Source organism: Lepisosteus platostomus, chromosome 14 (assembly GCF_059453375.1).
Source record: "Lepisosteus platostomus isolate fLepPlt1 chromosome 14, fLepPlt1.hap1, whole genome shotgun sequence".
In the NCBI taxonomy this organism is placed as follows: domain Eukaryota; kingdom Metazoa; phylum Chordata; class Actinopteri; order Semionotiformes; family Lepisosteidae; genus Lepisosteus; species Lepisosteus platostomus.
Genome location: NC_142624.1, coordinates 7837991 through 7864293, shown reverse-complemented (window position 1 = coordinate 7864293; position 26303 = coordinate 7837991). Strand labels below are relative to the sequence as shown.

The following is a 26303-nucleotide window of genomic DNA, read 5'->3' as shown; positions in this document are numbered from 1 at the left end:
TAAATTATTGAACACCTGTTTTTTTTTATTTATTTTGACCCTAGAAAAAAATTACTGGCATTTTTTAGCAGCATTATTGATTGTATTTAAAGGACATGAAATTTATGTGGATCACTGCAATGTTTTGTGGTTCCTGTACCAATGAAGACTATAGTTTTCTTGTGAATGTACTGGTTTGACAGTAATCATCGACACTTAATTATTGTGTCTCCCTACTGTCCGAATTGTTTTACATTCTTCTGCAAATTGCTTTATGGGGGTTGAGCAGTTTTTCTTCATGACCAAATATTGGTAACTGCTCAAGGTACATAATTTGTGACTGCTACGCAAATATCCCATTTCCTAGCAATGATATAGGAAATTAATAGATTCGAAGAGTAAACACTCTGTCAAAAACACAAGTGCCGCCTCCTAATATTGGGGTCTAGGAGTACTAATTATGTTGTTTTACATGAATATTAAACACGAACACTTGGGTAAAACGTATTCGGAACATTGCTAAATTAAACATTAAATCTACTAAAATTCTACAAAATTAATACATAAAGTCAGATCAAAGAGGATCAACAGTGAGTTTCAGAATGAAGTCACTTCACTCAAATCACTTGACACATGAAACATTTGTAATGAAGTTGGGTCTGCCACATAAGCAGCACCATAAAGACCAATTTGTATATAAATAATTACACCTGTTCTGCAATTTTTACATTGCTTGACTTTTTGGAATGTGTGTATTATAGCAGTTTTACAACATTATAAAATAACAGTAGTAATAACAGTAGGAGGAGCAGTAGTATGGAGTTCATCACCTTGTAGTAATAAATGGAAGACGTCATCTTCCCTAAAGCCATGAATTTGGCTTTTGAAATATTTTACTTATTCTCATGAACTCTTGTTTTGCTGGTTTGCCAAAATATCTTTCAAAATCCAAAATAACAAAACCTGGATCCTAATGTATAAATATTGAAGTTGGGTGTGGTATACAAGTGAAAACCCCTAGTTACAGGGTTACAGGTTACAGGAATGACCACCCCAGCCAAACAGTTATCAATAAAGCAAATATTACAAATTTGATTGTGAGTGTCAGTCTACTCCTTACATCTGCTTAGACTTAACATTCTCATCACTTCCTGACCTAGGAAATATCACCAGTACACCAACCGCTGTTGATATATGGAACGACTGAAAACTATAGACTTTCTTAGGTATAAAATCATACAATATCTCTAGCGGCAACATGGCAAACAAACTCATTTTAAATCTCTTGGCTTGTGAGTAGCTGAGATGTCATATGGGTGACAAGTGCTTCTTTTGCATCAATTTTTGTTGAGTTTGTATCAAAATCATTATAGAGTACAGTACAACAGACTTTGGCGCAAGACAAAGAAACAGATGCAGACCTGAAGCCGCTGAAAACTGAGAATGACAGTGTCTTGGAAAAATGAAGAACAGGCACTAATAGAGACTGGTGTCGATCCGAGTTTTGTGTTGAACTCAAGCAACTCGGCTTTCATTCAGTCCTGATCAGGAACTAGTGTTTCTGCCAAATCCCCTTAAAAAGGTACAGCACATCATTGCCTTGTTTCACACATGCTCAAACTCCATAATGATTTTAACAACATTTTGATGGATTTCTACATTCATACAACTTGAAGGCTTTTGTATCCTTAAATCAGGCCCAAAAGAACAGATACTGACTTTACCGAGGCTGAAGGACCCAAGTCCTTCCCCTCAAATCAAGAAAATACCATCCCCCATGTCAATAAAACCATAGCAGCAAAAGCAAGATTCAATTTGAACACCTCTCATTTGCAAATAACTTCCTGTATTACCTCACTTCTCTCACTCTTCTTTATAATTGTATAAGGGCCTTATACAATTTAGATGAATTAATTTGCTGGGTAAATCTTGTCATGTGATGTGTATGTGCAGAAAACTGTACAGCACTGATATTCCATGAGGACACAACTTCAAATATCATGCCTAAAGTCAGTTCTTAAGATTTGCATTCCGGTTCATGGAAAACAGAAGATGCTAAGTGAAAAAAACAGCCAGGATCAAAATCCAAAATTAAGGAGAATCATCATGCAGGTTATCAGGTAGATTGGATTATAACTCCAGGTCAAAAGGTCTTTTCTGGGTGGAGGATTGCTATAATACAAGCACTGGTGTCATCCACCTCTAAAGATAAAGATTTTTTACAAGGCTTCTGTTCAAGAATGGTACAGCAATTAGAAAAAGGTAGGTCTGCAGGTAAAGAAAAGTCTCCCTATACTAAAGGGTGACTAAATTGTAATTCTTTTCAGTAAGGTATGTGACATGTCAGGGTTTCACAACATTGATGTACTAGAAAAAAAGTCAAATCAGACAGCATTTTCAATCCCAAAGCCAATGGCACCCCTCCCAGCATAAATAACTTTAGAGAGAGAGGTTAGAGCCATCTGGTTACAAAAGGACATAATCTATTTGTAATGAGAACAAAATGCTTTCATTTATGGCACAGACCATACTGTACACAGAGCTCTAACTGCACCTTATCTGTTGACAAGAGAGCAAATATAAATGTTAATGGAACTGTATATTTGAAATATTATAGACATTTATTCTTAATAACAGCTTAACTAGTAGTTAGATGCATCTTAACTTTCTGTTATTGCTATGCAAGGGGTAAATTGCATAATTAAATAGCTTATACTAATTGAAAATGCTAATGGGGGTTGGATTCTCCTGGGAATTCACTCAAAAGTCATTGCCCATAGTCACTGAACTAACAGACGTACTGGAACCACTTTCTAAAACAACAGATCTCATCTAAGCGGAGAAGAGTATCACAATTGTGCTGCCGTCATGTACCGTTTTTAAAGCAGACTCAAAGAAATGCAGCGCAAATCAAGATCCATTTTTACCAGCTGTTCCAAAATTCTGGGTACCTGGTACAGTGCTTCTTTGGCGACTTGATCCAGAATTTAAAACAAAAAAGTAAACTTTAAAATACTGCACCTTTGCATACAATGACCTTTCACCTTTTAACCTTTTAAGAATTCCATCTCTGATTTACATCTACTGGCCTGTGCAAAAATAACTTTGGATATTTATTCCTGGAACGTCTACTGGACAAGACTTGACTCAGCTCAGCAAATAACCTTGGGACCTTGGAGCTATGACCTCTGACGATTCAAACTCAACAGCAGCTTTGGAATGCTCTAACCTACCAATGGAATGGACAATCCTGCATCTGTCAGGTGATGTACAACAGGATCTCTGCACGGAACTGGTTATACATCCAAATCGGCTCTTTCGGCTGTAAAGGTGAATGTGGAAAGCCAATATCATAAAGAGCACATACGGTATTTTAGCAAGGAACAGATTACCTCCTAAGATGCATATAAAAAGCATTAATAAAATCACAACATTCCCGGAAATACAAATATCACAAGGATAGGTGTGCCTGACAAAAACCTCAGGATATGAGTACGGCCTCTGACACCATACTTTTCCTATTACATGTAAAAGAAACATGACAGAAATCTGTCTGGTTTGCTCCAGTCTTTAAACCCTTACTTATGGTACAGCAACTGAGCCCTTTACCAAGGTGCATCTGAAGACCCACAGCACCGAGCTCTTTTGCTGTATTTCCAACATCTAGATGACTACAAACAGTCGTCAGCAAAGTAGGAAACAATTTGTAAACCTAAAATTTCTCAGCAAGGTAACAGGCTTCACAATAAATACACATACAATCATGAAAATAAAGGATTTCACAGCAGACACCTTTCCTTTCACCAGTTTTACAAAGTTCACCTGAAAACCTCCGAGAAGTGGATCCATCATCAAGCTGTCAATAAATTTGTAAACAATTCAAAATGCAAAATGACTTATCTGTACTCTCTCAATGTTTAGTAACAGTAAATGCAGGGCTTGTGTAGTTTCCATGAGCAAATAGATAAACATTATCATTGAACAAGACATTTCATACCATCTTAAATATTGGTTGTGGTTATTATTTTAGAATGACATGTTGAATCCCTTACAAACCCTTTGATGCACATTTGTATACTTAGCATAATGCTGTATAAGGGGTTTTCAATGAAACAGACTAATTTGAAAGATAACAATGCATATATCAATAGGTAAACGTTTTGCTTTGAGATTCTGTCTTTTATTCTCATCTCCCCCTTGTTTGGCACCTGGTTCAAAAGACAAATATTGTTTTGCTACTGGAAGAGAAATTAAGGTCACTGCCACAATATACTGACAGGCACTAAAATCACAACTGTAAGTATTGAACCCAGTGGTATTTGTTGTCTTTTTAATGCCTCCCAGGATATAATATAATGTATAAACCTTAAAATTAGACTTCAATACACAGAATTGATGCCCTTCACACACAACAAGAAGGATACATTTGCTGCTGGCAAAATATAATTTGTTTGAATACTCAAACATCAATGAAAAGGCTAGTGTCCCTATCCCAAGTTAAACCTGCAGAATGCCAAAGTAATGCAAGGTTACCATGCTGAAACAGAAAACTCTCAATCTGCACTATTATCTTAACTCTCTCCAGCCTGACACATTCGCAGATGTCACTGACACGCACGTCCTGTTACCAAATGCAACATCTTTAAAGGCTTCATCTGCTGTTTTTGGTTATTAAAGCCAACCATTAAGTGTATAGGATTAACCTACAAAGGCTATCTAGTAAAAGTGACTGAAAACGCCAAGGACAGAATTAAAAAGACCAGACGCTGAAACAAACAGCAGTACAACAAGCAAATCACAGGTTGCTTTCAGTCAGCCTTAAAATCCATGTACCATCTGAGTTGGCAAACATTTATATGGACTGAAGTTTGGATGCAAAAAACTTGCATACCTTTCCAGTCCAGGTGTACAATAAAAGTGAAGAAGTTTATGTCAACTCCTAGTAAGGTACATGTTTTCAACTTTTAAGCTAACTAAACAGTCTCCAAAGATATAAAGGCACACAATAAGTAGTTTAAGCAGCAGACCTACGAAAAATAAAGAACGTGGGGGTGGATGATAGAAAACAGTTTGTTGCTTTGTGTCGAAAAACCGCAGCGCTGATGCTTCAAAATGACATGATTTCTTCGCAGACACTTACAGTACCACATAGTCCCCAGGTTCAACAGACCATGATGAAACACATCAGATTATCAAACCAGCACTCCAGTGCTATCCCATCTCAAGAACACACCCAGAACTAGACAAGTACACAATGTGTTACAAGTGTTGAAAATACACTTCACAATATTTAGATTTTAGCAGGTGCTTACCCTTTTTATTAAGGTGCAATGTTCCCTAAATCAGGCTGAGTAAAAGCCCCTCTTTGTCTTTTCTTGCAGGTAAAGAGGCTTCTGGGGATGCAAACAAAGAGAAAAGAGAGAAGAAAGTGCAGACGAGACATCTCCCCCCCCCCCCACCAACGCAACGGGGCGAGACTGCTAGTGCACGAAGATGTGGCGGAGGAGGTCCTCCGCTGACGGCCGGAGCTTGGTCTCCACAAAGATGCGCTTCAGGAAGTCGCGGCAGTGATCCGAGACGTGAGGCGGCAGCTGGGGGTTCGTGGGCTGGGTGGCGATCTTGAAGATGGCGGCCATGGCCTCAAACTCCGCCCAGGGGGGCCTCTGTGTCAGCATCTCCACTACCGTGCAGCCCACACTCCTGCAACAGCAAGGAAGACATTAATAAAGGAACCGGAGCAGAGTGCCACACACCCACACTACAGAATTACCAGTTCATCTTGGGTTGGGAAAAGCTGCAAAAGGCTACCTGGACTGCAGGTGCTCACCCTTATCGTCATGCATCATCCAGTTTTGTTTCTGCTGTTCATATGCAGATCCCCTTTGGACATGTTCAACATCCCGAATTGCTATATTAGTTTAGATTTCGAAATATTAAGCATTTCTATGATTTAAAACAGCTGTTTTCAGTTAGATTTAAGATCAATTGTAGGCATTTTATTCATGATCCAAAGTCAAAGAGACAGTAAGCATTGGTTCACAATATATAAGAAATTAAAAAACCTATTAGGTGAAGTTGTCGGAAGCTGTGCACGATTAAAAACAGACTTCAATTTATTGAATTATTAGTACTGCAATTAAAACAGTACTGATATTTGAACTAATCTGGATCAAAAGGTTTGAAACTTATGTAATCAACTGCATAATATACTGATTTCCAATAGCTACCACCTCATGTGCTCTGAATGAAAACCTTACATTTGAAACATAACCCATATCAAGTAAATAACGTATGTTACCAAGTTAACAGAACTGTGCTTTTTCCATTAGAAATTGTATACACTGACATGATGCTGCTTCGGAAGATCATATAAAGAAAGATTACCTAAGAAGACCACCTAATTGTAGTCATATAACCAACAGTGCCCTCCAAAAGTATTGAGACAGCAAAGTCAAAACAGTGTAGAATTTTGTAATTGTGATGAGCTCAGTCTCAATGATAAGTACAATTTAAGTTTTAATTCTGGGCAATTACATGCATACATGGGACCATGCTGAAAGAAAACAATACTCAGTTTTCAATCCAGCGATTCATTTTTGCCACCTATTGAACTCGCCAAACTTTTTTAGAGACACTTTGCTACAGCCATGGCCAGTGACATGGCCAGTCCAGTCAAAATAGAAATGTGTTCTACTTTTTTGCGTGATGAGCAACTTGGTAAGGCTGTATTTTATGCTGCATGTGTGACCGTCGCGGTTCCGCGCGGGCTCGTGCCCTTGCCGCTCAAACCCGCCAGTGCGTCCCGCAACAGCTGGGCTCGAACCCGGGTCTCCGTCGTAACGCAACAGGGAACCAGCCGAACGAGCTAAAGGAGACCTCCACCAGCCCGGGCGGCTGAGGTCCGGTGCTACGCGCGGGGAGGGCGATGATGGCACCGTGCCCAAACTAGCTCCGCTACCCCCTCCCCTGCTGACTTCACGTCGGCGAAGGACACTCCCATCCGGGTCACGGCACCAATGTGACCGTCGCGGTTCCGCGCGGGCTCGTGCCCTCGCCGCTCCACCCCGGCAGTGCGTCCCGCAACTCCTGGGCGCGAACCCGGGTCTCCGGCGTAACGCAACAGGGAACCAGCCGAATGAGCTAAAGGAGACCTCCACCAGCCCGGGCGGCTGAGGTCCGGTGCTACGCGCGGGGAGGGCGATGATGGCACCGTGCCCAAACTAGCTCCGCTACCCCCTCCCCTGCTGACTTCACGTCGGCGAAGGACACTCCCATCCGGGTCACGGCACCAATGTGACCGTCGCGGTTCCGCGCGGGCTCGTGCCCTCGCCGCTCCACCCCGGCAGTGTGTCCCGCAACTCCTGGGCGCGAACCCGGGTCTCCGGCGTATCGCAACAGGGAACCAGCCGAGTGAGCTAAAGGAGACCTCCTTCAAGCCAGACGCCTGAGGTCCCTGCTACGTGCAGGGAGGGCGATGACGTCACCGTGCCCAAACGAGCTCCGCTACAGACGGTGAAGTAACACCTGCCAATTAAGTCCTGAAGCATTTTCTCTTACACATAAATGGAATTCATTCTGCTTCTGATATCGCTTGTTTTACATCAATAAAGACAAATGAACTAGTTTTACTGGTGGCCATACGTGACCAGGCATCTTGTTTGCAAAGCACACACAATAGGATGATATTCTTTGGAGGACAGATCCTTTATTCCTCCACCTTTTAACCTTTCCACCACTTTGGTAAAGATTTAACTGGGTCTCATCTGTTCCCAAAACTTGGTTCCAAATCTTTCCTGATTGTTCTTTTTACTTCCAAGCAAATTCTAGTTTGGCGTTTCTATCCTTGGAGCAGCTGGGTGATTTACATCTTGCACTGTAGCGTTTGTAATTCTGCTATATGGTCTTCTGCTGTGGATTTTAATACCTTCACTCCTGCTCTCTGGAGGTTGCTGGCAATTTCACTGGTATTTATTATTTTAATTTGGTTATTTTAGGGTTTTCCCTGTGATATTTTTTCTTGTATGAACTGAAGATGTTTTTCTTTACCGACTTGGTCTTTGCTGATTGGTATTTATCCCTTAGGTTTCATGTTTCTTTAGTATATCCTAAATTGTTGATTTTAGTATACCCGGTTTCTGTGGTAAGGTGCTGATTTTAATTTTTCAGTTCAGTTCCTAATTATGTGCACTTCTTTTGCAGAAATGACTTTGATATTCATTTTGGCTTTCACCTACCTATTGCAAACACTAAAATGACATAAAAGACCAGCACCTAATTACAGCAAACACCTGACTAATAGCATTAATCTGTAAAAAATAATTGGTCCCAATAGAATTGCACCTTCAAAATAAAAAGATTAAACATTTTGTACAATAAAGTAAATCTGAATTGACTTTTTAAAAAATAAATCTTTTATAATTGTACTTATTTTTAAGAGAACAGATTATTACCTCACATTGCAAATCAAAGCTAAGACTTCACTGTTGCATTACTTTAGGATGGCACGAGGGCTGCAATAGAATCGAGCAAAGTCGATGTTTAACCAGCAATCCGAGGAGGTTAAAATGTATTCTTCGCCGCATCTCATGTTAACATGAGCAACACCCAAATGACACAGCTCAATTTAAAAATAAACTCAGATCTTAAATACTAAAAAAAACAAACAATGTTGATACTACTATTCAGAATGAGAAAACTCACTGATTATTATTTTTTTGTTTTTGTGATTGAATAAACAAAGAAACGTTTGGTGCAAACTTAAAGAACACCACTAGCTGAAGGCATCGTCTTCCAATCCAATGTCTTCAATACTGCTTACCAATCAAAAGTTGCCTGATAAGAATATTTTGCATAGTCTTCCAACTTTTCAAGTACAATTCATTGCCCAACCGTCTCCTCAATGTAGCTACTTTGTGATCAGAAGTTGTAGTAAAATGACAAAACTCCAACTCGCCAGATATCAGCTTTCCTTCCATAGCCTTCTCCACTGATCACTTCTGGGCTCATCCAGTATGGTGTGCCAGTGACTGACTTTATTCCTGTCCCCGATAAACAGATCGTCTGCAGCCGCCGGCTGGCTCCAAAATCTCCAAGCTTCACATTCCCAGCAGAATCCCGGAGGATATTTGCTCCTGATATAGCACAAAGACAAACATTTTAATATTCTTAGTCAACAGCTTACACCAACTTGTGACGCTGACTGTTTCAACAGCAGAAGGCTACTGATCTTGATTTCTCCCCCTAACAAATTAGAAATTTGGAGAACATTACTTCAAAGCGATTCAAATGTTTTTAGAACAATCCTTATTCACAAATATAACAGACTTATAAGCTGAAAAATATACAAATATAAAAACAGAAGTGTTAACTGCGTAGAGATAGAAATAATGTCACATATAAAAACAACTGAATTCCATAAACAGTACCAAGTATTAAAATGTTAATTTTGGAAGATGTTAATTTGTGAACTGAACAGTTGTAACATTTAAAATGTATGGATAATGGGTACATTTTTGCATTTATCTTTAATATGAAATATTCTCCCTCATTTCCAAATAAGGAAACACCTTATAAGACCTAGTTTATGTGAGAAGGAGATTTCATTTATACAGAAATAATGAAAGAACAATGCAAAAAGAAAAAAAAAACAGAATGCCATGAAACAATATAAAATATTGCACCTTTGCTTTAAATGTTTGCAAATTATATCTACATGAGCATTTTCTGCTCTCTAGACAAGACTAAAACCACTGAAACCAAGGTTTTCTTTGTTCCAGTAACACTCTATAGAACTTCTTTAATATTTTGGATAGAATGAAAAAATTAAACAATTAACTAATGTTCATTGTTACTGTTGACTTCCATCATCTGCAATCTTAAAAATACAGATATTAACTTTTCAAGAAGATCTTTAAATATTTAACAGCTCGAAAAAATGAACGGAAATGACAAAAAAATTAAAATATTAAACTAATTTATAAAACCGATGGCAAGCCCTGGGCAAACCATTCCTGTTTCCTCGCTTTCACCTTTGATATCTCGGTGTACAATCATGTTGCTGTGCAGGTAAGACACTCCTTCAAGGATCTGCCGGGTGTATTTTCGAGTGACGTTTTCAGTAAGTGCGCCGTATGCCTTCAGCTGGTCTTTTATTGAGCCCTGGAAATTAGGTGGCGAAAATAATCATTTTTACTGCAGTCCAGCAATATGACATGGGGTTGAAGCGCACAACCTTTTTAAATCATGTTTTTTATTTTTGCAAAACTCCCGTAAGCCTCACACAAGTGCCGGGGAATAAATATTTCCATCAGCAGGTAGCTTTATTGTACTGACAGATAATGTATCGCGTCCAGCACATATATATGCAAGCCTTACAGTCAATTGTCTTTTTTTTTTTTACATAAACATTAATATCTGTATTAAGCAACCTAAACCTGGTTTCCACAATGACGGCATACCACAATCAAACTATACATTACCCCTGGCATGTACTCCATGAAAATAGACAGAGTTCTTTCTTGAGTGTCCCGTAGGCATCCATAGTACTGTACGATCCTTTCATGGAAGAGATTCTTCAGCAGCTGGATCTCACACTCTAGGGCACTCACCTCCTACACAAAAACAAAAAACAGTTTGAAGTAAAGTGAAGTAATACTAAAACGTTTTCAGATAAAACTCACCCTAAGGGCACAAAGTCAAAATGCCTATTGATGCTAGGGTACAATCTCAAAATGTAGGTATATCCCTTCTTTTACTTGTAACAGTCTTTAAACAGAAATTTGTAATTGAGCTTTTATAACTTGGAAACAGCAACAAACACAGCTGTGATGCAAGAGAATCACAATATTGACTTACTCTCTGAATTTAAAGCTTTCATGCATCTACGTTGTTACTCCCCTCCAATTTGTCCGGAGAGAGCAGAGTTTCAGAAAGAAGTGTGGACCTCACCTTGCTGGTCTCTGGGCTGTCGGGATCGAACTGCACCTGCTTGACTGCCAGCTCGCGGCCAGTGTCGGCATCATAGCACAGATAGACCCTGCCAAAAGCACCCTGGCCCAGGAGCTTCCCCAGGCGCCAATTGGTAGGAGCCCGTGGAGCTGAGGCAACAAGAAAAAAATACATATAGGGCTCAAATAAATTCACTGCATAAAACATACAGCTTCTAGGCTTTAAGTCACAAAGGCAGCGCTTTGGAAAAAAAAAACTTGAATTAGAACATCAGAACATAAAGGTTACACACGCAAGCAGGCCAGCGGGTTGATCGAGCCCGTTTTTTAATTAATAGTTAATTAAGCCAAGGATTTCATCCAGCTGTTTCTTAAACGGAAAGCCAAACAAATGACGTGCCACCAGATGGTCCCCTTCTACAACATAGCTGGGGAGCTTGTTCCATACTCCCACTACTCTTTGGCTAAAGCACCGCCGCCTGTTCTTGATTTTAAATGTACTTCCGTGTAGTTTCCATTAGTGCCGTACTGACTCACCCAATCGTGTATCTCCATCACTCCAACTTATTTTTCCATATTTTGACAAGAAAAGTGAATTCCATGAATATGAAGTATCAATACATTAATAAGTAGAAATGTGTAAAAACACAGCACATTTTTTACAGAAATGTGCTTCTGTTCTAAATGTTTTTAGTACAGAGCCAAAACACATTGCATACAGGAGACAGATGAAGTAGATGGAAAGTTAAATTAAGGATGTGATATGACCCACAAAGTCTGCCAAAACCTCTAGGTGCTTTGGTTTCATCCCACGGTCTAAAACGTTTTGACTGATGCTTAGATGGCTGGTAGTTCTGTTTGTTTTTTAGCCAGCAGCCATATCACCCTGCAACTCACATCAGTCAACCCACTGAAGCTCACCCGGTGAGCCTGGTCAGTACCTCCTGGAAAAAGCTAAGGATGCTGCTGGAAAAGGTGTTAGTGGGGCCAGCAGGGGGTGCTCACCCTGTGGTCTGTGTGGGTCCTAATGCCCCAGTATAGTGACCTGGACACTATACTGTAAAAAGGTCCCATGAGATGTAAAACCGAGGTCCTGACTCTCTGTGGTCATTAAAAATCCCAGGGCGTTTCTCGAAAAGAGTAGGGGTGTAACCCCGGCATCCTGCCTAAAAATCCCATTAGCCTTTACCAGTCATGGCCTCCTAATAATCCCAATCTATGAACTGGCTTCATTACTCTGTTCTCCTCCCCACTGATAGCTGATGTGTGGCGAGTGTTCTGGCGCATCATCCAGATGGGGCAGCACATTTCTGGTGGAGGGGATCCCCATTACCTGTAAAGCGCTTTGAGTGGAGCGTCCAGAAAAGCGCTATATAAGTGTAAGGAAATATTAAAAACATGCTGGTAGGTTGATTGGCTTCTATGAAAACTGTCCCTAGGTGTGAGTCTGTGTTTGTCCAGTGATGAACTGGCCTCCTGGGTAGGGGGTACCCCGCCTTGCGCCCGTTAATGGCCGGGAAAGGCTCCTGCACCCCCCGACCCCAAATTGGAAGAAGTGGTTAGAGGATGGACGGAGGGATGGATGGATGGATGGATGGATGGATGGATGGATGGACTCCAGAGTCGTGTGACCCAAGCCCTCCAGAAGAGGACTCACAGCGGCTAGGCGGGCTGATGTCCATGACCGTGAGAGTGGGGTTGCTCTCGATGTCACTCCCCCTCCTGCGGCTCCTGCTCTCCTCAAACTCGGGGGTGAAGATGCTGCTGCCGCTGCTGGTGCTCAGGGAGTGGTCGGTAGGACTGAAGCTCACCGGAGAGCGGAAATTGTTACCCTGCGTGCGCCGAGCTCGAGGGAATGTCTTGCGCCCTGAGCAACACAAAAACCTTTGCGTTACATTCCCATACCTCAGGAAGATTCCAGGACTGAAGAATATCATAATGATAATGTTGCTGTACAATTTCTTGCATTAGGAATTCTTCTTTTCGCAGACCCCAGCTTGCTCTCCATGAGACACACAGACACACAGATAGGGAGAGAAGCTTGGGGGTCAGAGCGCAGGGTCAGCCATTGTACAGCGCCCCTGGAGCAGCTGGGGTTAAGGGTCTTGCTCAGGGGCCCAACGGAGTAGGATTCCTCTGCCGGCTGCGGGAGTTGAACCAGCAACCTTCCAGTCACAGGCCCAGATCCTTAGCCACAGAGCCACCGCTCCTCCACCTATGCAGGCTAATAAACTAGAGATGTGTTAAAAGGGATTAAAAACCGTTTTTCCTGGAGAAGCTTTTCTGGAGTTTTGAAAAGAATCATCGATCTGCACACGTGATCCATAATATTTTTTAATGGCAATATGATCGTGTAAGAGCTTTAATTTCTATTGCCTGATTTCGGAAAAATGCACTGCAAAATAATAAATGCTAATAGTCACAATAATATGTGATGTAAATACATTACTTGCATCTAAAGCACAGTATTACCTTTCCTGTTGTCAATTACCATGCGCAAAGGATGCTTTAAAAGCTGGACGTTTTTGTTTTTCATCAGTTTTTCTGACACTTAGGGCTTCGGCTTTTTTCAACAACATGGCATTCTCAACCTTTTCAGCACTCACTTTTTTTAAAGGGGCGATTAAGTTAAAAGGGTGGAAAATTTAAATGAGGAAAGCTGCAGTCCCTCTTTGTTGACTGGGAAAGCTAAATTTAAGAATTTTCTCTTTGACATGACAGTTTCTGATAAATATTTAATTTCCAATTCATTAATTGTAAATAAAAAGTGAATGAATTATTAAAGAATGAATCTGGCATAAACGCATTAATCATAATGAACAAAGGCTGCTGAACAGATCACCTAAGCCCCTTGATTAGGTTCAATTTGGCCTCGGTATACCATTGAATACAAAAATAAAAGTATGCAGAAAACACAGGCGCAACATTGAGGTTTTATAGTCATTACAAGAGATTTGGTTAACAGCTGCAGAATAGACGCTAAATGCGTACTGTGATTTTGCTGCAGGTACATTTTAGTTTCTCAAAAATACTTCAGTGCAAAAATTGTTATAAATGTATTTCACAAAACCTTGCAGACTGAGACATTTTTGATCAAATGCGGCTTGTGAACCTTGCACCAGGCTAGTACTTTATTGTAAATAAAAGCCTTTGGTGAGCTAGAAGTACTGCATCCTACATATATCAGCAGGTTCACATGTTTAGAAATTCCTTTGACACCTTCTGCTTCTCACTGAAGTTGCTTCATCTCAGTGTCTTTTCAGCTTGGTGCACTATGGTCTTTGACAAAGGTTTGACATACTCATAAATGCATAAATAGCCATGCATATTTGTTCTCTAGCTAGAAGCAAAAACTGTAATATTAAGATTCTTGCAGCCTCCTTCTATTGTAAATCTCATTATTTAAAGTCTATGCTGTGTCTGCCAATTAACATTTATGGGTTAGATAGCTTATAATGGATAAAATCGCAAGTTTTTTTATAAAGTAACTTGCCATCACTGTAGTCCTGATGATGAAACGAGATGTGGTACCGCCTTGGGTACGTTCCCCCTTTTCCAAATTTCTCAAACACAGGAATGTCGTAATCTGTAAAAAAAAAAATCTTGCACATTTACAATCAAAAATTGCTCAGTGTGTAAAACTGTCATTATGGCCGAAGACAAAACAGCACATCTCGAAAGTACAGCGCAGATCTGGCTACCAAAGAAAACGATGAAAGGAGCATCAAATCTAGATCTGATTTGATTCAACTTACAAAGTGTAAAGAGTGGAAAAAAAAACATAAAAGAACTCACCAGAGAACTCTTGGTGGTTATCGGGATAGCTCTGAGCTCTTGGCATACGTGATTTGGGGTAACTGTCACTGAAATAAAGCAAAAAAATGTTTTATTTTCGGTTCTAGAAAATGTTCCTTTACAGTCACAGTAATATTGTTTGGTCAATGCATGCTTTTTCATCAGGGAAAGCAGGACATGATCTAAACTGTGGTCTAAATAAATCTAAGCTTTAACAAGGTAGTCCAAACGTCACGACACTCGACAATGCTTAATCACACCACTACTACAGTTCTACGCTGGAGACAACAGCATACAACAGCAAAGACTACACACAGTAATGTGATTAATATTACACTGCGGTATTAGTGGGTGTCATAAATACCCATGAGACACAGAAATCTTATTTTAATGACGTTAGCTAAGAGAACACGGATTAGTTAATCAAGGAAAAGTTGGTCTGAACAGCACAGCTGGTAGAACATGCCAACCATTTGTTTGGCATGAAAATGCTGCTATAAGGAAAGTTATTTAGTATTTGTGACACAACTGTTTAAGAAGGGGTGGGGGTTTTCTCTCTAGAGAGGTGTCTCAGTGGGTAAAAGGGTTGCAGGCTAAGGTTTATGTAGAAAAACGACTGAATCACTGAGGTGGAGTTACATAATCTAGTGCTATGTGAACCATTATTCAAATATGAACTGATTAACCCCAAGGTTACATATTGTTACATATTATTCAAGTCAAGTGATGTGACATAAGTTCTTACCTGTCCAAGGGGCTGTCCAGTGAAGGACAACTGCCTGAGGCAGAGTTTTCTGGGCTGCTCATTGATAAAGGATCCAGCATCTACAGACGATGAATGAATATGATGATTAGATAGTGCTGTGGAATCAGTCCAATGTTTTTATGTAGTGCGCAGCACGATTCCAATATCATCTACTGAAAAATCACAGATTTTGTTATAGACAGACAGTGTTATAGAACACAAAGCTAGATGTAGGTTCCAGGGAAATATATTGGAAACAGTACAGAAGTCACAGAAACATATGTAATGTTACAAAATATAATGCACTTTCACAATATTGCCTTATGCTGTGGTGACTGTAATTTCACTCAAGAGCTCAGTAAAACACATCCAGAACAATAACCAGAGTATGAAACAGGACATACACAAACAAAAATGAAAAAGCTGGAACAGAAAGGACTGAGGAACATTAATCCTGGGTTTTAAACTCATGAGAGGAGCGAGCCGATCCGCAATCAACTGCTTCCAATTCTGGAAACAAGGAATAGAAATCTGGAGACAAGGTTCAGAGAACACATGGGAATGATGATTTTTCTGAAAAGAGAACTGGAAGCACTTCTTTGTGTTCGAAGAAAACCAACGAACCATGTTGAGAAAGCTGGTTCATTGGTATTCCTCAAAAAGTATACCGCTGAGGTGCCTGATCGATAAACAGAGAGTAAGTACAGGGAAGTGGGCTGAAACTTTCTTGCGTTCTGTTATAGCACGGAGGCTTGGACTATCTATTACCTGGTCCATACTCTCTGGAATGAACTCCCCTTCGCTATTAATGCTGGTGAAGGATCCATTGTGGGCGACTTGCTGCTGGGCATCCGGTATATACCCTGGAGGTGGAGAACTGCGGTCCGTGGAATGAGAACCTGGTCAGCAAGACCAAAATTTTATTCCTTAATTATATATTGAATACAACTCACTGTTAAAAAACAACAACACAAGCGCATATGCCACCTAAACCACTAAGTCAATCCTTTTGGGGGGAAAAAAAATGATTTTTACATGAAAACAGTATAATCGCATTGCTGAAACACAGAAAAGGGTGAACCATTTGATAGAATGCACATGTGCTTTTAACACATTCTGCAAAACTTTTTTTTTTCTTAAAAATGCCAACATTCATCATTTGGATTCGTCTCTTTATTTGCATTGACAGGCATTTGAGAGAAGTACTGAGTATTAGGTGGAATATACAATTGACAGAAAACACATCATTACTTTTTTGTTAGATTACAGTGCTAGAAAATGTTGATCAACAATTATTTAGTGTCAACGTATTTCCAGAATCTGCAGTGCGTATTCAGTCTTCCATCTGGAGCTTAAGTGATTTACAGAAATGCAATCATTTGCAAAAGGTTAATATCAGTACAATGTAAAAGCTTCTTTTTTATGCTCTTAGAAGAGATCCAAAAGCAGTGCTCTTATGTTTTATTTGTGAAACGGACCAATAATTAAATGTTACCATAGTAGTCAGCTGAAATAAGGAACATAAGTATTACTTTTCAAAATCAATTCCTATTAAGAAACCTAGTTATACTGATTAAGTCTTAAAAGTTATGTTTAGTGTAAAACAGGATGCACCTGTTTTCTGATTCAGGGAACAACAAAAGGAGGCCTTGAAATGGAAGGTGTATTAGTACACATAAAAAAGATGAAACACTTTTTGTATAAGTATTCAACAAAGGACCGCAATTATACTATAATGCTTGTAAATGTCCTTTTTCTTTGAAAAGTAAAACGGATTAAAATCTAGTCTATTTTTTGTTGGAGCCAGCTAACCACAAAAAAATTGCTATTTACTCTACAAGGTAAAGAGTAAAGTAAAGTGTCAAATGTGTAACTATTTGACAAAGGAGCTTATCCTTTTCTTCTTGTGCAAAGTACAGAACTGCAAAACTGAGAAATCTTTTTTTTACTTTGGAGAACAAAGTAATGTAGCCAATTCATAGAGGGGGATTATTAGGAGGCATGGGAAATTTGGCCAGGACACCGGGGTTACACCCCTACTCTTTTCGAGAAACACCCTGGGATTTTTAATGACCACAGAGAGTCAGGACCTCGGTTTTACACCTCATCTGAAAGACGGCGCTCGTTTTACAGTATAGTGTCCCCGTCACTATACTGGGGCATTAGGACCCACACGGACCGCAGGGTGAACGCCCCCTGCTAGCCCCACTAACACCTCTTCCAGCAGCAACCTTAGTTTTTCCCAGGAGGTCTCCCATCCAGGTACTGACCAGGCTCACACCTGCTGAGCTTCAGTGGGCTGCCAATTGTAAGTTGCAGGGTGACATGGCTGCTGGCTATCTTATCTACTGTACTTAAATGTTTAAAAGACGGTAATAAATCTGTGTCTAGTTTTCAATGTAAAGGCAAACACTTCTCATTAGTTACATGGAAATGAGTGTGAAATTTACAAAGCTGGAGAGTTAACAGATTTGTGAAATAACAGTGCTATAACGGTCTATACCGATTGAAAACTCACCAATTAAAGACAATGTATTTTTCTTTTCTGTCCCTCTAAACGCGGTGTTATCCAAGTCCTCTAATGACGTTAACAGTTCCATGTTATTTGTTGAACTCTGTTAATTAAAAAGGAAACAAAAATGAAACATTGTGGCCTCCTTATTTTTGAAGTTTCTCAAAATATTTAGGAAACAAAAAGGAACAATAATCATTACTGCTGATTAGTATACCAACACTCAAAAAGATCCAACATCTTAAATGTCGTTTAGGGAGTCATATTTTCTGGAAATTATTTTCACAAATTGACACTGATGTGATCCATTTGTTAAGGCCTTCTTCAAAACATTAAGTGACCACATGTACTCTGTGGATCTCCCTCAGGAGAGGAGGATCAATCAGAGCCATTAAGCAGCAATTAGTATTGACCTTGCCTTCTAAAGTAATGAGTGCATTTAAAACGATGTCAGGAAAATGTACCCCATAAATTACAGAACCACCAGAGCTGTTCATTGATGGGATCTCGTACTTAAGGATGTAGAGTTCTGGAAGTTGATGTCACGTGTGCACCAGTCTATTTGTTGAAAACATGGGGAAGGGTCTTTCATGTGAAAAGGTGTTTCATATTTCTCTACTGCTCGGTAGTCCACTGGCTGCACTCTTTCCATCACTGGACTCACCAACATGTATTGTTAGGTGTTGGGTTTTTTGATGAGCACTTTGTGCACTGCAGCTCAACTACTGTATCCTGCATTGAGGAGTTGTCAGCAAACCGTTTTTCAAAAACCTTTGCTGTTTGCACCCCAGGTTGAAATCTGCAGCCAACTGATCTGCAGGTAAACGGCCGTTTTGTCTCGTACTTTGAATTAATGCAAAGATATCACAATCCTGGAGTAAGCGCTTCGACCAACTTATGTCCTTTGCTGATGATGTCTTTCTCTTTGAGATTCATGCCGACATCATTGTGAGCTGACAACACTGCTCGTGAAACATCGGCAAAACGTGCTCTCTCGATCACGGATTTACAAAAAGGTCCCCTACAATCACTCTTCCAAAGACACTGGGATTTGGTCTTGTAGCTACTGTATGATTACAGGCAGCCAGGCTTGTCCAGAATTTTGTACATGACTCTAAACATGCTGGGATGTTGTTTGTTTAATCAACATGAGCCAAACCTTTGCTTTCAATACACCATGTGCCCTACCCAGGTGTTTCCATCTTTGTCTACTAACTGAGCATTTATTCCAAAACTATCAATTATGTTCTCAATGTTATGAACTGCTTGAGGCACTATACTGACCCAATACTCAACTGTTTTATAAAATATAGGGGTTGGTGTTCTTTATGAGAATATACAGTATTTATGCATACAAATATAGTGCATAACACCAAATTTGTGAAATTCAGTGAAATTGTACCCTAAAACCAATTTACTAAGCTCTTATGCTAATTTAAGATATTTAACAAAAGTATAAAAACACTACATAAAAGTAACTAAGACTACAGCATAGGTACACTAACTAGCTCTTGTAGACATGCTTGACAAAATTTGTCAGAGAATAAAGCATTTTTTCCAATATTTTTGATTTTTCGGAGCTGGAAGTTGTGAGTCGACTGTATTAAAATTCTACATTTCGGAAAAAACATGGATTGATATTGCTTAGTTTTGAAGTTTAAGCTTTAGTCAAGTAAAACAATTTCTATTTTTTTTAATTCATTGAGTATTAAGAGTCAGGACTTAACATATGTTATTTAAAACTCATTTTAAAATTTTATATCTGAGGTCCTTCTAAATTTCATACGAGAACCACTCTGTAAGTACAGCCAGTTTCCATGGGCCACTGATGAGCACGTAAATATTTAATCAGTCACTTCGGAAACTGCAGTAGCAGATTTGATAATACTGCTTTACGTTATATTGCTTGGGGATCCTCCGAGATGAAAGTAATGACAAAAGTCGTTATAATTATCAATGAAAACAAGCATTCATGTTCATGCAGATTACTTTTATTTCTATTTTGTTCGGCAATCCGTCATTCATCATGCTCTAAATGACTTCAGATATAAAATCCTGATACAAAAAGACTTATACTTATTGGAAGAGAATGAGGAGCTACACAACCTGCACAATGATGGAAGATTAATTGAAAGTGGCGTGGCTGTTTTTATTAACTGGTCCACCAATCCTTTTGACAGAACTCCCCACGCTACAAAGGCAGGACCTCCAGACCCCTGGAGGAAAACACTTACAGTCTTCTCTCTCTCTCGTACCTGATTGTTCCCTTGCAAGACTAACAGTATCTTCAAGCTCTTCATGTGGACGCTGCGATCCAGTAACTCAATGGCCTTATCCAGGTCATCCTGTGTGGTCAGAGGTATAACTAGCTACAGGAAGAAAAGACAATATCATAGGTTACAAGAGGCAAAAAGAAAGTCTCACGCACATGTTTCAGTACTAAAAGAAATTACCCACAGGGGAATACATAAGACAGAGTGGTGGTATAAAAATACTCTCACTTTAAATTTACCATAGTAGCCCCGACTAGCTCTGTTGGTAGAGCACGAGACTCATAATCTCAGGGTAGTGGGTTTGTGTCCCACGTCCGGCGCCAGGTCCTCCATGTTGGAGGTTGGGCTCAAGGCTAACAACCTTGTCCCGTAAGAACCCAAATGTTACAGAAACAGCAACAGGGTGCTACTTCCCCTACATGCTGGAAGGCATGGGGTAAACATTCATCCATAGTAAATTGTAATGAAAAATGAACAAAAACAAGTAAAAAGAGATTTTAGTAATATGTAATTTAATGTTAAAACTATTAGATGGTATACTTTATGATTATGCATTCAGCTTGAAGTGAGTGTGGGATTGTTGTTGGCTATTGAACTATAACACAGTACCTCATTATTTGTGTAATGTAGGTCCATTGCTTGACCAAAGGCCACCTTTGCTTTAGAAAATAGGTCATCTAGTTTCACGGGGCGAGGAAACTGCAGAATTCTAAAACATAAGAAATAACATATAGAAACTATACTGTGCTCTTCAGGGAAATGTGGAACAAATGTTGTCTGCTTTTTCCGAAATAGATATATTACTTACCTTTTTTCTCCTCTATATTCAAACTTCACTCGGACATCATTCTGGGAATGCAAAACAATACATGTGTTAATTGTATTGTATAAGAGAAGCCCTGTACCAAAAATAAAGTTTGCTGATTGCTTTTCAGATTACAGCCGTTCCTCTGAAAGGCAAAAAAAAAAATCTCCAGTGACAAAAGATATTTACAGACAATTTAAGTTCAAACAGGCACAGTGGTTAACATGCCTCGCAGCGCGGGGGTCCCGGGTTCAATTCACCACCAGGAGTTTGTTGGTTCCATCTGTGTCCGAGTGGGTTTCCACCAGGTGCTCTGGTTTCCTTCCCACAGTCCAAAGCCATACTGGTAAGTGAACTCGCTTCTGGCAAAATTGGTCCTGGTGTGAGCGTGCACACGTGTGTGTGCCCTGTGAATAACTGCCCTGCCCTGTTTGCTGGATAGGCTCCGGCTGCACCGCAGAAAATAATGGATGATGTGTGGATGATGTTTACACTGTACTTTAGAGGTGATGAGGACTCACACAAACTTTCCCACTGAAGCATGAACAGCAGTCATCTTCAGAAATTTAAAATCACAGTTTTGAATAAAGAATTTAAATAAAAAAAAAAAGATCAATATTGTCCTGGTACAGTTGTATGCAAAGGTTTGGCCCCACCCTGGTCAAATTGCATGTTGCACTTAAACTCAAAGTGAAAAGAAGTTAACACAACCTCTGCAGTACAACCCTTATCATGACATGACGCACAATTACTATTAATTTGCTGAATTTAACAGATTGAAAAATGTTCCAGATTATTCATTAATATATTTTAAGGCCTCAAAACTTGATTGACTCATTAGGCCTTAAAGTAAGCCATGTGAAGATATAGTTGACCCTCTCAGGATATTGTCTTACTCTCAACAACCACGGGCTCCTATAAGCAGCCGATTGAAGACTGATATATTGTCTAGATCTTTCTCCAAACTTCTGATGTGTATTAATATAATATGACAGGCTACTAGTTTTCTTTCTTAAAAGAATTAGGATCAACTGTTTTATGTTATAAACTCATTTAGTTTGGACCTGCCGACTGAGTGTTTTTCCAGGAGCTGACTAATTTCAAGACTACCCATGGTAGCTGTTATACAGTTTCGTCATTGAATAATTTGGAAGCACAGATGGAGCTGAACAATAACGATGGCGTAGCCACAATTGCATAGAAGTGCAAAAGTGTTTATTACGAGGAGTGGTGTTCCCAAAAGTCCACACACAACAAAAACACTGAGGAAAATAGCAATTAACCACAAAACTATATAACAAACTACATTTACAGGAATATGTACACTGATTACTTTCAAAAAGTAATCTGCTGCATGCAGCTCCTATTCAGAACTACTACACAACCTTCCTTTTATCTTGTTCTCCCCCTCCTTTCCAGAGGACAGTTCCCAAAAAACACCTGTGCACTTCTATGCAACTGTAGCTGTGTCATTATTAGGCATTATTAAACCTTGGGGTGATATTTGATCCTGGCTTAACATTCGACCCACATGTGCAGCATATAGTCAAAACATCTTTTTCTCACCCTTAGAAATATTGCTAGACTAGGCCCTATGTTATCACCAACTGTGGCTGAAAAGCTGATCAACACATTTGTTCTTTCCTGGATTGACTACTGTAATGCTCTACTCGCTGGCGTATCTAAAGCTACATTGAACAAACTGCAGTATGTCCAAAATTCGGCAGCCAGAATCCTGACCAGGTCTAGTGCAAGTGATCACATCCTGTCAAATTCCGTGTGGACTTTAAAATCCACATGCTCACCTATGAGGCTCTGCATGGCTTGGCACCTCAGTACCTGTCTGAACTATTATCCCCCTACTCCCCATCTCGCAACCTTCACTCTTTTAATTCTGGCCTCCTAACTGCTCCATCTGCGCTTCCACAATATTTAATAACGAGTCTGTGACATTCATGGTGTCAGCGGTGGGATTGCTGCAAACCTTGACAGCAGCACAATTGTGCACTGTTACTTCAGAAAATTGTGGCTACAGTCTGACATAACCTAGACTCAAGCCTGTAATTAAAAAAACTTGTCAATCTAAACTCAATTTACTGGTTGATCCACTAGTGGAGTAATGTCACTTCTTGTTTTCAAACAATAGCCCAGAGTTGAAAAAAAAAGAGTATATTTTGGTGTCTCAATATAAGCAAAGCTCACCTGACGTAAAACGTTTTTCCATTTAGATAGTAAACACCAGGAAACTATAAATATTGTGCCGATTCAAATACTGGTTGCAGTACTAGATTCAACACCAGCAGTTGAAAAAAAAAACATGTAAACCATAAAAGTTTGTATATGGTTGTTTACTTCATATTCAGAAAAACTGTTCTTTTGAGTGCATAGAGATATTTCAGTGAAGAAAAGAAAACATTTTTTTCCTCACAAATGTATTATCATAGAGCGAAAAGTACCAAGAAGCTACATTTACAAAAACTAGAAAACAAACCTGCAAAGTTTAACTTTGGAAGTTTTATTTATACAAATTTTCACTCTGTTGATATCACAACAAAATTAAATGCACTGTGGGGGGGTCAAACTTTGGTCCAAAAAACGGTTTTCCAAAACAGTGACACTTATAGTGACTGACTTAATTTTCCTCTGTATTAATGTGGTTCTGTATGGGGTTTATATGTTAATAACAATAATAAGTATAATAATTGCTTACACTTATATAGCGCTTTTCAGGACACTTCACTCAAAGCGCTTTACAGGTAATGTGCAGCCCCCACCTGGATGATGCGACGGCAGCCATAGTGCGCCAGAACGCTCACCACACATCAGCTATCAGTGGGGAGGAGAGCAGAGTAATGTAGCCAATTCATAGATGGGGATTATTAGGAGGCCATGATTGGTAAGGGCCAATGGGAGATTTGGCCAGGACGCCGGGGAGAAACACCCTGGGATTTTTAATGACCACAGAGAGTCAGGACCTCGGTTTTACGTCTCATCCGTAGGACGGCGCCTGTTTACAGTATAGTGTCCCCGTCACTATACTGTGGGATTAGGACCCACACGGACCGCAGGGTGAGCGTCCCCTGCTGGCCCCACTAACACATCTTCCAGCAGCAACCTTAGTTTTTCCCAGGAGGTCTCCCATCCAGGTACTAACCAGGCTCACACCTGCTTAGCTTCAGTGGGTTGCCAGTTGTGAGTTGCAGGGTGATATGGCTGCTCCCTGTTTTTGTGTGCAATTTCTCTGGGTACTCCACACAAGACATGCTGAACAGGTGAACAGACGTTTCTAAAATCACCCTCACTTGATGGATAGTTAGACTCAAGCTCACTGTCATCCTCTAAGGCAGTGATGTTAAATCCTAGTCCTGGAGTAAACCTGCCCTTAATGGTGTTAATTGGTGCCTGTAACAGGTTTGGAGATTATATATATTATTTTGAAGAACAACACAGGAAATTGAGGAGAGACTGGATAAAGTGCTAATTAAGAATTTTATGACCAAACACCTCTTAAAATGTAATTAATTGATGAGGAACAGGCCCAACTGGGAATAACACAGTATCTGAAAACACCCTCAGCCAGTGTTTTCCTTATATCTTAGTTAGCACACCTTAAAGAGGGCAGTTCTGAAACTCAATGATTAACACAAATCCCATTCAGCTTTTAAAGAGCTCAGAGCACAGAAGGCCAGGAATAGAAAACTAAAATAAATTAACCTGTGCTTAAGAAGTTGGCGGGAGTAAAAACCAGAAGAGACTTAGGTTAGTAGGCTTAGTTTTAGTTTTGAAACCAATGTTGCAATGCTGAACAAGAAGCAGAACCATTACTGGCAGCAATTAGCACAGGTGATTAAACAATCCCAGCAGACACTGAAATACTCCAGACCAGGACTAAGGTGCCTGTAACAGGTATAGAAGACAACTGTAAAGAAATTAACAGGGGTAAAAAAATAGTAAAGAAATTACTAAAAGTGGCTAGATGGACAGAACAGAAATGGAAAATAGAAGCCCTATTTAGTTGTCATCACATGCAGACCTAGCTCTGGGGCCTGGTATCTTAGCATAAACAGTGTATTTTCCTTTCCCCAATATGACTGAAAATGCCCTAAAGGAATGTAGTACAGGCTTACCTGATTTTTGGGAGATGACGCCTTGGGCTTTGCCAAGTCAGAGAGGGACAAGGCAGGGCGGCTAGCCTTGTGAAGCTCAGCTAGGTCCTGCATGATTGAGTTCAAAGCTTCCTGCTCATCTTGCAGACAAAAAAAAACACAAATGTAAGCAGATGAGCACTCCACAACCAAGTCCTTGTGATCTGAGACTGAGATTCTGTGCATTCACCACAAGAACAATTATACATATAGGACAAACACAGACCCAAACACGGCCTTTAAGAATGGGAAAACGACTGTGAATACAAATTAAATACATAGAATTACAAGTGCATTTAATAACTTTTTTGAAGCCTGATTTAAAGTAGAACGAATGCATAAGTTGCTTCTACCCAGATTCTGCACAAACGTTTATTTCACTGCACTGCAATAAATATATATTTCCATTATTGATCAAACCAACTTGAAAGCATCACCGCCACCTAAATTGAGTAACGCTGTAAAACAGGTGGCCAATTCCAGTCTAAGAGACATGCAATCCAACAGATTTTTAAGTCTATTGAACAGTAAGCAAATAACCTCTATAAAAATAAGATTGGATCCTAGGAGCAGGGAAAAGCTGATAAACCGATGCGGTTATGCCAATAATTAGCTCAATTGGCTCATTAAGAGCTAAGATAGAATGAAAACGAGCAGAAACAGCAGCCACGCATAATTGGAGCTGAATAATCCTTCCTTGAAACCTAAAAAAACAGCCTCAAGCTTAGAACTAACACTTAGAATGTGAAATCAAGTTGTCTCCGCTTTTAAAAAAACATAAGACTTGATCTGCAGTGCTATCACTTTCATTTGTAAACTTTAAATTCTCATGCAAGTTCTTTAAGGTCTGGTTTGCACATTTCAGCTGGATATAGACCATGGTTCAGTTACTCACATTTCTTTTCTGCAAACACCACAACCTTTTAGAATAACACCCAAAAGCTTTTTGTTACGCTCAGCCCAATTAGTGATCTTATTTTATGTTTCTGTTTAATTTTGTTTCCTCAATTAATTTGTGTATTTGAAGCTTTGAAGAACCATCACTGAAGTCTAACAGCACACTATGAAGTCTGACGACTAATAGCATACTACAATGCTTACCA

General features: G+C 39.7%; 1 protein-coding gene across 2 annotated transcripts in view; it reads right to left on the bottom strand.

Annotated features, from left to right (window-relative positions):
* Positions 1-5274: 5274 nt before the first annotated feature.
* Positions 5275-26303, bottom strand: part of map3k2 (mitogen-activated protein kinase kinase kinase 2) — a 30283-nt gene continuing 9254 nt past the window's right edge. For both annotated transcript variants that reach the window (XM_088606839.1, XM_088606838.1), the window contains 15 exons: positions 25183-25301; positions 21059-21099; positions 20860-20959; positions 20233-20346; positions 17984-18080; positions 16234-16364; positions 15466-15545; positions 14721-14788; positions 14419-14511; positions 12583-12792; positions 10927-11075; positions 10458-10589; positions 10008-10137; positions 8933-9110; positions 5275-5679 (listed from right to left, as the gene is read on the bottom strand). In XM_088606839.1, the coding sequence (XP_088462965.1) occupies positions 5460-5679; positions 8933-9110; positions 10008-10137; positions 10458-10589; positions 10927-11075; positions 12583-12792; positions 14419-14511; positions 14721-14788; positions 15466-15545; positions 16234-16364; positions 17984-18080; positions 20233-20346; positions 20860-20959; positions 21059-21099; positions 25183-25301 (1862 nt within the window). In that variant the 3' untranslated portion in view covers positions 5275-5459. The remainder of the gene's footprint in view (positions 5680-8932; positions 9111-10007; positions 10138-10457; positions 10590-10926; positions 11076-12582; positions 12793-14418; positions 14512-14720; positions 14789-15465; positions 15546-16233; positions 16365-17983; positions 18081-20232; positions 20347-20859; positions 20960-21058; positions 21100-25182; positions 25302-26303) is intronic.